The sequence below is a fragment of the Medicago sativa genome, chromosome 4, assembly GCF_051527215.1.
Source record: "Medicago sativa cultivar Bolivia chromosome 4, Bolivia_mono, whole genome shotgun sequence".
Lineage (NCBI taxonomy): Eukaryota > Viridiplantae > Streptophyta > Magnoliopsida > Fabales > Fabaceae > Medicago > Medicago sativa.
This window is the reverse complement of record NC_140752.1, coordinates 6,903,432-6,913,492: the sequence shown is the minus strand read 5'-3', so window position 1 is coordinate 6,913,492 and position 10,061 is coordinate 6,903,432. Positions and strand designations below refer to the sequence as shown.

At 32.8% G+C, this 10,061-nt stretch overlaps 2 protein-coding genes across 2 annotated transcripts; both read right to left on the bottom strand.

The window, feature by feature from the left end:
• Window positions 1-3,471: 3,471 nt before the first annotated feature.
• On the bottom strand, window positions 3,472-5,983 carry LOC146925869 (F-box/LRR-repeat protein 16-like). Its single transcript, XM_085758296.1, has 2 exons — window positions 4,446-5,983; window positions 3,472-3,751 (listed from the first exon to the last, which is right to left on the bottom strand). The coding sequence occupies exon 1, from the start codon at window positions 5,928-5,930 to the stop codon at window positions 4,485-4,487; it is 1,446 nt and encodes a 481-aa protein (XP_085614422.1). The 5' UTR covers window positions 5,931-5,983; the 3' UTR covers window positions 3,472-3,751; window positions 4,446-4,484.
• A 2,577-nt stretch (window positions 5,984-8,560) lies between these two features.
• On the bottom strand, window positions 8,561-10,061 carry LOC146925868 (F-box/LRR-repeat protein 16-like). The gene is made up of 2 exons (XM_085703089.1): window positions 9,484-10,061; window positions 8,561-9,015 (listed from the first exon to the last, which is right to left on the bottom strand). The coding sequence occupies exons 1-2, from the start codon at window positions 10,059-10,061 to the stop codon at window positions 8,583-8,585; spliced, it is 1,011 nt and encodes a 336-aa protein (XP_085559215.1). The 3' UTR covers window positions 8,561-8,582.

Genomic DNA, 10,061 nt, shown 5'->3' with positions numbered 1-10,061 from the left:
GTTGTGAGACAATTTAAAAGAACTTATGGAACATTTTATGATATTTTCATAAACTATTTTTAAATTATTTCCAAAATCTCTTTAAAATAGTCTATAAAAACTGCTTATAACCTGTATAGAAAGTTTGACTTTTTTTTTTAAAGAAAAAAGGTTGACTTTTTGTTATTGAAATAACTTATACAGAAACATTTATATGATATACTTGCTATAAACGTTTAAATACACGGTTAATTTTTGGGTCTTAGTTTTTTTTTTTGGTGTTATAACCCTCTGGTTCTCATGGGAAGGACTTCCTTGCTAATACGAATTTCGTCCCAGAGATAATTAAAGTCAGGGAGAAAAAATTTCACCCAAAAAACGGGTCTTAGCTTGTAACCAAAATGTTACTTGATTAATTTCATAGTCATTTTATTTGATTAATTTCATAGTCTTTTTATTTGATAAAATTTTATTGAAGTGATATCATCAAAATGTTTCCTTTGCAAACAACTTTTTTGACCCGTCGTTTATGGAATTCTTGTGTAGGCAATATAAGTCATTACTTGAGCGAAAGTGAGAAAAACTCAATTGCACTATTAATATTTTGGTCGGAGGTTCAATCAGTGACTGGTGGTCGTATAAAACATATATATCGAAAGAAATCAACTTGTAAATGAATCTCAAATATCTTGTAAGATTGGCCTTCGTAGTTATCTTGGTTTACAAAAAATAAAAATAAAATACTTAGTTGCATATGTTAAACCGATCAACCGAGCCGATCCAAACTGAATAGTTTGGTTTGTTTTTTTTTTTTTTTTATTTTTTAAAAAGAGTGAAAATCGAACCAAACCGAACAGATGAAGATTTCATTAGTTCAAAACCATCAACAACAACACCTAATTTCATCATCAAAATCAATAAAAAATTCAAAATAAATAAATTCATTCAAGAAGCCCTCATTATTCCAACACCTAACTTCACCCCGTTTTTACTACCCCACCATCAAACCCCCTAATTCTACCTACACCTTCAAAAATATGATAGTCAAAATTGATAATAAAAAATTGAAGAAAAATATGATAGTCAAAAATAAAAAATTGAAGAAAAGAAAATCAAATACGCTTTCTAGTTACTAGATGCTCATGCTTCCGTGCGACACTATTCAACAACAACAAACAATCTAGAACAAACTTTAAAAATCAACAAATATATTAATATATGAATGTTCATTTGTATTTCGAATTGAACAACAACCCTAAGGCCAAAAATAAGAAAATATTTTCCCAGATTGCGAAAATTTGGGAACAAAAAAGTTTGATAATTTTTTTGAAACAAAACAAAAATTGCTACCTTAAAATCAACAAATGAATCGAAACAATTGAGTTTCAAATGGAGGTGACATTGAAGATGATGATAGGTGAAGGAGGGTGACAAATAGTTGTTTTGCTTTGGTTGTTTGTGTTTGACATTCTACTTTGTTGCTTTTGCTTTGGTTCTAGGAGTAATTTGAATTTTACTCCTGAAATTAGGATTTTAAGAGTAATTTGAATTTTACTCCTGAAATTAGGATTTTAAGTGTTGGATTAAAAGTTTTTTGAATGATTTTATGCATGTTGTGTTTTTGAATGATTAATTATGTGTTGCTGTTGAAGGTGATATAGTGATTAGATGATGGTGATGTTGTCGATGGTTGTTGTTTTTGAAATTTTTTGTGGATTTTTATGAATGTTGACGAATGTGGTGTTAAAGATGATGAAGAAGAAATAGAAGAAGATGAAGAGTTTTATGGATTTTTTTTTGATTTTGGTCCCTCTACGCACTTTATTTTTTTGGTTTTGGTCCCTCTAACTTTCTGACTCAACATCGAGGAACGACACATAAACATTATTTGCAACGTCGATAAAATTTAATTTAATATTCGGTAAATTAATAAACTCTCTAAAATAATAAATTTGTCCGGTCCCGACTTGGGCCAATGTAAAAAATTGAAAAACTCGATAAAATAATAAGATAATAATTTTTTGGAAGATCCCTTTATAATTTTCGGTCCCAAGAAAATCATAAATTAATAATTCATAGAAACTGAAAAAAATATATTAAGAATAAATAATGGTAAATAATTTTTATAAAAGCTATAAGCTGTTTTCGTAAGCTATAATAGAGAGCTTATGAAAGTAAATTAAACATATGAACATTTCCTTAGTTGTTTCCATAAGCTTTACGGTTGAAGCAAAACTTGGAGGTCAAGGTTCGTCAAAGTAAGACCTCCCTTTACAATAGAAGAGAACAACTCATATAAGGTAATGAAAAACTGTTAGCTTGCCGTGGATCGCAGAAGCAAAACCACCTGAAACAAAACAATCTAGAAAAGAAAATACTAATATAACAATTAATATACTAATGTTTTTAATAAAAATATACTAACATTTCAATAATAACTATAGCTAAACGATGCAACCCTGGAGGACAAGCTTCCTCAAAGCAATATCTTCCTCTACAAAAGAAAAGAGCAAAACACATCTATTATATTTATAGCAAGAAACAAGTATTCTTTAACAACGTAAAAATATGACATCTATTCAATTCAATTCATATAAACAAATATCAAATCATTTGCTCTGCCTTGATTAATTTGCTTCATTCTTCGACTTGCTCTAGGTTTAGTCAAACTTTGTTGTGATAATTAAACATGACAAGTGAAAAAAAAAAAATCAGTTTTATCTCAACAATACTTGAAGATATGGTTAAGTGGAAAAAGAGTAAAGTTAAAGTATGGAATTCAACCTTAAGATGGATAATAATCTTCCTCATATTTTCAATTTATTCTTCAGGGGGTACATGAGGACCAAGGTTAGATGGATGCGGGTGAATAGAATCATTGCTTCCAAGTTTTACGCTATCTAAATGTTCCTTTTACACCTAGTTATAAGTGGTAGATATTTGAGTCTCTGAAATTTTGGTGATTCGAGGTCATCATTATTACTGCAGGCTTGGTTTCCTATTGATCAAGAAATGACTAGTCATAAATAAACAAGGTATTTGGAGGATATGTTATTTTTGAATGTAACTTGCCGCAATAAGAAATATAAAGTTTTGTTGTGAGATAGATTATGTTTAATACTAATAACATTTTATATGCTTGTGACATTGTAATAATTAGGGCTCATGAAAATCATGTTTAATACTTATAATAACTGGAGTTTACTAGCAATTTTTTTTTCCCTCTACAGGAAATTGTTCTTTTTTTTTTTTGGACAATTTCTACAAGAAATTGTCAAGAGCAAAATGATGTCAGGAATTTAATTTAGTGAATAACCACTTTTTTAAATTTAATAATGTTAATTACAATGGTGCAGGTGTTATGAGTTTGAACTTTTTTTAACTAGGTAGTATTATTTTAAAAAAAATTTCTATCATGTGAAAACTTGCATAAACAGACATAAAGACTTCAAAAGTAAGTAAAAAACATATGGTTCAAATACTAGTTCATAAGAGACATAAAGTACATGGAGTTTGAAGTATGTAAACTAAAAAGCACCAACAAAAAAGACTTCAAAAGTCAAATATCCAAATGTAACTTAAATAATCCTGAGAATCAAAGTTAGAACCAACAAATGTTCATTTAGCTGTCTGCCGAAATCGTTAACATCCGCATTAACAATCTTCCCCTAACGAAGCATGACTCACAATTCAGCAAAACCAAACTAAAGTTGCATTTACATCTTTAACTTCCTTTAACTCCTTCAAATGTCTTCTACTGGATTGTGAATCCCTGCCACATGCCAAAGAAGTTATAAATTTCAATTCAGTTCATAGTACAGATTATAAAAAACCTCCGAAATGTTTCTAACATATAATATTTCGACCAACAAGACTGCACCAACTTAATTCCAGTTTCCAAAGTTATCATAAAAGAGAAAACGCTATAGTAGCGGGATTGCACCGCTTTTCAACTGCTAATAGCGGCCACTATTGCTGCTACTTTCAATGGGGCTTCAAGGGCCTATGTCGTAGTAGTGGAGGGCCGTACCATCATGCTACACCGCTATAGCGCACTATTGACAACAAAGGTGTAAATATTCCCCTGGTTGCTTGGTCGAAAGCGGAACGCAAAATCCGCAGCTTATATTATGACATGGAAAAATCAGAAACTAAAAGCATATATAATTTGAAAGTTTATCCATAACATAAAGTTGGGTTTTGAATGTTGACATGACATGGAAAACTAAGAAAAGTATCAATAGAGAAAAGTGTGCTAAAAAAATATGTATAATCCAATTAATATAATTCAAGGCAAAGCAATTAAAAACAAAAAAAGGTAAAAAACATATAACACCCAACCGCTTACATTATTATATTAAAAATCTTACATAAATATTTAGTCAATTGTATATCATGCATGGACTAATGAAAAATACACAAAAAAAGTAATTTCTCAGAGAATAAAAACTGGAAAAATAACTTACATTATAAAGTTCAAACTTCAGAAGAGTAGTTTTGGAATACTAGCAAACAAGACATCCTTGACGTGAGAAGAGTTCCTTTTGAGTGTCACTTAAATTATAAAGAGATGGAGCTGTAATCTTTCTCAATGATGGCCTTGAAAATACCAATGAAGCAACAACATCATGATCCACTTTAAGACAACCTCTCAAATTGATCTCTCTCAGTTGCAAACAATTTTCTCCGACGTGCTTCACTCCCATCTCAGTGACATAACATTGTTCTAGTAACAGCTGCAAAAGCCCACGACAACGCTTTGAGATCACATTGAGTGTTTCATCATTAATATTTGTATGTGACAAATTCAACACCTCCAGTTTGGGAATTTCAAAGTTCAGTCCAAGTAGCTTCACTTTAAAACAACGGGCTAAGTTCAAATGTCTAATCTCACAACATCTTAAAACCTCAATAATACCTTCGTCTGATACGCCGGTGCAATCACTCAAATCAAGCAGTTGCAAATTGGGGAAAATGGAAGAAAATATTTTGACGGTTTCATCTCTTAACCGTGAATTGTGAGTCAAACAGAGAGACTTTAATTGAGGGCTTACAACAAGATCCATCAAAGAATTAGAAGTCACTAAACTATTTTCCAAATTGTATCCCATTCCAATCTCACTAAGTGAAGGATTGTTCTTAACAAGATCAAACAACATTGAACATTCTTGGATTTCAAAATAATTGGTAAAGGATAAAGACCTGAATGTTAGTGTCTCACCGAGAGCAGAAACAATACCAGCGTTGGTTACTTTGGGACACTGAAATATGATGGCTTCTTCAAGACACTTACAACTCTTGAACAAGTGAAAGAGAAATTGATCGTTGATGTAGTAATGCTTAGTCAGATCAACCCTTCGGAGTTTGGAAAGTGTCGATAAAAGAGTCTTTACCCTATCGTACATCATATCATCGCAATATGAGGGGTAGCTAAGGTCGAGTTTTTCAAGAAAAGGGAAACAATCTGCAATGATCAACATGTCACGACTGTGGGGCCGGGAGATGTGGGAACATGTGAGAGAGGTCAAAGTTGTAATGTTTTGGGAAAAATATTTTAACCCATCCATGGGAATTCCGCGTCTGTTGGAGACATTGAGCGATTTGAGGTTCGATGAGAAACGAGAGATTTGACGGAGAAGAAAACAAAGGCGGTCTTTGTAGCATGAAAAATCAAGGGAGTTGAGGTTGGAGAACCTTTTGAAAAGGAGGCGGAGGAAAGGGCGTGTTGGCTTCGAAACATTGAGAGAGAATCGGAGACTGTCGATGATGGAGAGGAACTGTTTGGAGACAAGGGATAAAGACTTCAAGTAGGGACGGTTGTTGATGTCATCACCATCAATGATGATAAATTTGAAGATAAATTCCCAACACTCATCAGGTAAGAATAAACCATCAGCGACTATCGTTGTTCTTTTGGAAGATTCGAGAGAGTTTCTACTCTTCCTTTTCATTGTGGATGTCGGTGTTGGATCAGACTTCTGGTGAATGGGATGAGTGCCGTCGGTTTTTGTTGTCAAGCAGGGGTTAGGGTACGGAGCACCTAGGTTTGGTTATTAAATTGGATTGACAATATTACTGTGTAAAAGTTGGGCTTGCTGCCAAACAAAATCAATTTTAGCCCACGCCTATGTTTAAATATGATAAATGCAAATCAAAATCAATTTTTGTACCTCAAAATCATTGATTTTTTTTTTCTAACTTAATAAGTTTTTTTTTTTGACAGAACTTAATATGTATATGTTTGGATTTAATTTTGAAAATACAATATAATATAATATGGTTAAAACTCTTCTAAGAAAAATGCACTTTGGGAAAAAAGAAGTGAAGAAAAACAAGAAATGAAGACTTTAAAATAATACACTCGTTACTTAAGGGGTAATGAATGATACTTTTTCTACCTCCTCCCTTCCTTCTGGTGGAACTTATCCGCAACTCATAGTTTATTTTTTGTTGTTGTACAAGTACAAAGACTGGAACTCAAAAGAAACAAAATCATCCGAAGACGACGAAGTCACAAAAGCAAACAAAAAAATACTAAAAATACTTGGAAATCCCTTATTTAACTAAAAAAGAAGGAAAAACAATTTGTACAAAGATAGGAAATCATAGAAACAAATGAAAGAATACCAAAAATATGTGAAATCGCTTATTTAACTAAAAAAGAAGGAAAATAAGTTCAGAGGGGTTATTTTAGATCAACATTGACCTTAAATCACCCTTTTCGGTCGACAAGAAGAAAACGGTGGTGATAGCTAGAGTTTTGAAAGGAGAGAATGGAGAAAAAAGACTTCAATTGAGTTATTGAATACCGATAGCAATTTAGAAATAAAATGACATGATTAAATTTTGAAAACCAGTATTATTTTCAAGATATCAACATCAATAACAATGTTTCCACGGAATATTTTGATTTCATTTTATTTTATATGTAAATTAGTTAGATTAAGAGATTGAAAAAAAGATTAGAATCAACTATTTACATAAATGCAAAAGAGAGGAGAAAAAAAATGTTTTTTTTTCCCTATATTTATGGCTTAAGTTAGGAGAATGAGTCATAGAGGGATGCTATATATCGCGAGAGGTATTTGGCGAGAACATCATGAACCCTTTATATTTCTTATACCTCTTAAGCATGCCACTTTTTCTTTTTCTAAATGCAGATGTCAATATATAATTTAGCCACACTTCATTCAACACATGTATACATTAGCCAGTTTTATATAATCTCAACGTGTCAACTTTAGAACTACCTCGCCGTTTCCATACTTGGCTCAGGCATAAGTGATTGAAGTTTCATCATTGTTCTTTAGTGTTATTGTTGGTTTTTATGGCCTCTTTTAGTTCAAGTTTCTTATTCATATATACCTTTGGAGCAATTTGGCTTGGGAAGGGATGTATTAAGTGTTTACGTTTTCAAAATAAGTAATAGAACATTTTGTAGCGAGGAAAAAAGACTTGAAAAGTCAAATAGCCAAATGAAACTTCAAAAATCCTGAGAATCAAAGTTAGAACCAACAAATGTTCATTTAGCTGCCTGCCGACAACAATCTTCCGCTATCGAAGCATGACTCACAATTCAGCAAAATCAAACCAAAGTTGCATTTACATCTTTAACTTCCTTTAACTCCTTCAAATGTCTTCTAGTAAATTTGAATCCCTGCCATATGTCAAAGGAGTCATAAATCTCAATTCAGTTCATAGTACATATTATCAAAAACCTAAAAAATGTGGCATAATCCCTCCGATTATATTCACCGGCACAATTGATTCAAACCAAAATCTTCAAATTTTAAAGTCATTAAACTTGCACTTTATATGCAGATAATCAATGGTTCAATAATTTGTAGAATAAAATAAAATAAACACCAAACTATGGCAAATATTCACAGCTTGCAAGGTAATCCAAATAGAAATCAAGATTGACAATTAAACTAAATTGTATGTAATATTTACAAAATTCAGTGGTCAATTAATTCAGTTCGAACAACGATGTATGAAATTTCAAATCATATGCCTATCCAGACTACCACTGAATCTCTTACATATAGTACATAAATCAATCATAAAACTCTCTTGCATAAAAAAATAAGGGTATGTCTGTACCTAAAATATGTTGTAGCAGTATAGCAGACTGCAGAAGACAGCTATGGTAGCGCGATTGCGCCGCTTTTCAACCGCTAATAGCGGCCACTACTTATAATATGACAGGGAAAAATCAGAAACTAAAAGTATATAGATTAATGTTGGAAAGTTTTCCATAAGATAAAGTTGGTTTTTGAATGTTGATAGGACACATAGAAAACTAAGAAAAGTATCAATGGAGAAAAGTGTGCTGCAACAAATATGCGTAATCCAATTAATATAATTCAAGGCAAAGCAATTAAAAACAATACAATGTAACAAAACATAGAACACCCAACTTACATTATTATGTAAAAAATCTGACATAATTATTTAGGCAATTATATATCATGCACGGACTAATGAAAAATACTCATTTGTAAGTTGACATTAAAGAAAAAAGTAATTTCTCAGAGAAGAAAAAATGGAAACAAAAAACGTACATTTTAGAGGTCAAACTTCAGAAGAGTAGTTTTAGAATACTAGCAAACAAGACATCCTTGATGCGAGAAGAGTTCCATCTCAGTGTCACTAAAATGAATAAGAGCTGGAGTTGTTATCTTTCTCAATGATGGTCTTGAAAATACCAATGAAGCAACAACATCATCATGCAGTTGAAAACAACCTTCTAAATTAATTTCTCTCAGTTGCGAGCAGTTTTCTTCTATATGTTTCACTCCCTTCTCTGTGATATTTTTACAACGTTTTAGTAACAACTGCAAAAGCCCACGACAACTCTTTGAGATCACACTGAGCGTTTCATCATCAATACTTGTATCTGACAAGTTCAACACCTCCAGTTTGGGAATTTCAAAGTTCAGTCCAAGTAGCTTCACTTTTAAACTACGAGCTAAGTTCAACTGTCTAATCTTACAACATCTTAAAACTTCACAAATACCTTCGTCTGATATGCCACTGCAATTACTCAAATCAAGCAGTTGCAAATTGGGAAAAATCAAAGAAAATATTTTGATGGTTTCATCTCTTAACCGTGAATTGTTAGTCAAACGGAGTGACTTTAATTGAGGTCTTACAACAAGGTCCATCAAAGAATTAGAAGTCTCAAAACTATTTTCAAAGTTGTATTCCATTCTGATCTCACTAAGTGAAGGATTGTTCTTAATGAGGTCAAGCAACATTGAACATTCTCGGGGTTCAAAATAATTGGTAAAGGATAAAGACCTCAATGTTAGTGCCTCATCGAGAGCAGAAGCAATACCAACGTTGGTTACTTCAGGACACCGAAATATGATGGTTTCTTCAAGACACTTACAACTGTTGAACAAGTGAAAAAGAAATTGATCGTTGATGTAGGAATGCTTAGTGAGATTAACCTTCCGAAGTTTGGAAAGTGTCAATAAAAGATTCTTTACCCTATCGAACATCCTATTCTCGCAATATGAGGGGTAACTAAGGTCGAGTTCTTCCAGAAAAGGGAAACAATTGGAAATGATCAACATGTCAATGCTTTGGGGACGGGAAATGTGGGAACATGTGAGAGATGTCAAAGTTGTAATGTTTTGGGAGAATTCTTTTAACCCAATCATGGGAATTCCACGTCTATAGGAGACATTGAGCGATTTGAGCGATTTGAGGTTTGATGAGAAACGAGAGGTTTGCCAGAGAAGAAAGTCAAGCGAACCTTTGTAGCACGAAAAATCAAGCGAGTTGAGGTTGGAGAACCTTTTGAAAAGGCGCCGAAGGAAAGGGCGTGTTGGCTTCCAAACATTGAGAGAGAATCGGAGACGGTTGGTGATGGAGAGGAACTGTTTGGAGACAAGGGATAATGACTTCAAGTAGCGACGGTTGTTGATGTGGTCGCCGTCGATGATGAGGAATTTGAAGATAGATTCCCAACACTCGTCAGGTAAATATAAACTATCAGTGACTGTGGTTGGTCTTTTTGAAGAAAGCCATTGTTGGTGTGAAGATTTGAGAGAGTTTGTTCTCTTCCTTTTCAT

What these genes read in the sequence shown, in the direction of transcription:
- LOC146925869 (XM_085758296.1), bottom strand. Translation starts at nt 5,930, where the DNA reads ATGAAAAGGAAGAGTAGAAACTCTCTCGAATCTTCCAAAAGAACAACG.
- LOC146925868 (XM_085703089.1), bottom strand. Translation starts at nt 10,061, where the DNA reads ATGAAAAGGAAGAGAACAAACTCTCTCAAATCTTCACACCAACAATGG. An exon ending in TCATATTGCGAGAATAGGAT is followed by an intron (nt 9,016 to 9,483) that starts GTTCGATAGGGT and finishes GAGTAATTGCAG; the next exon opens with TGGCATATCAGACGAAGGTA.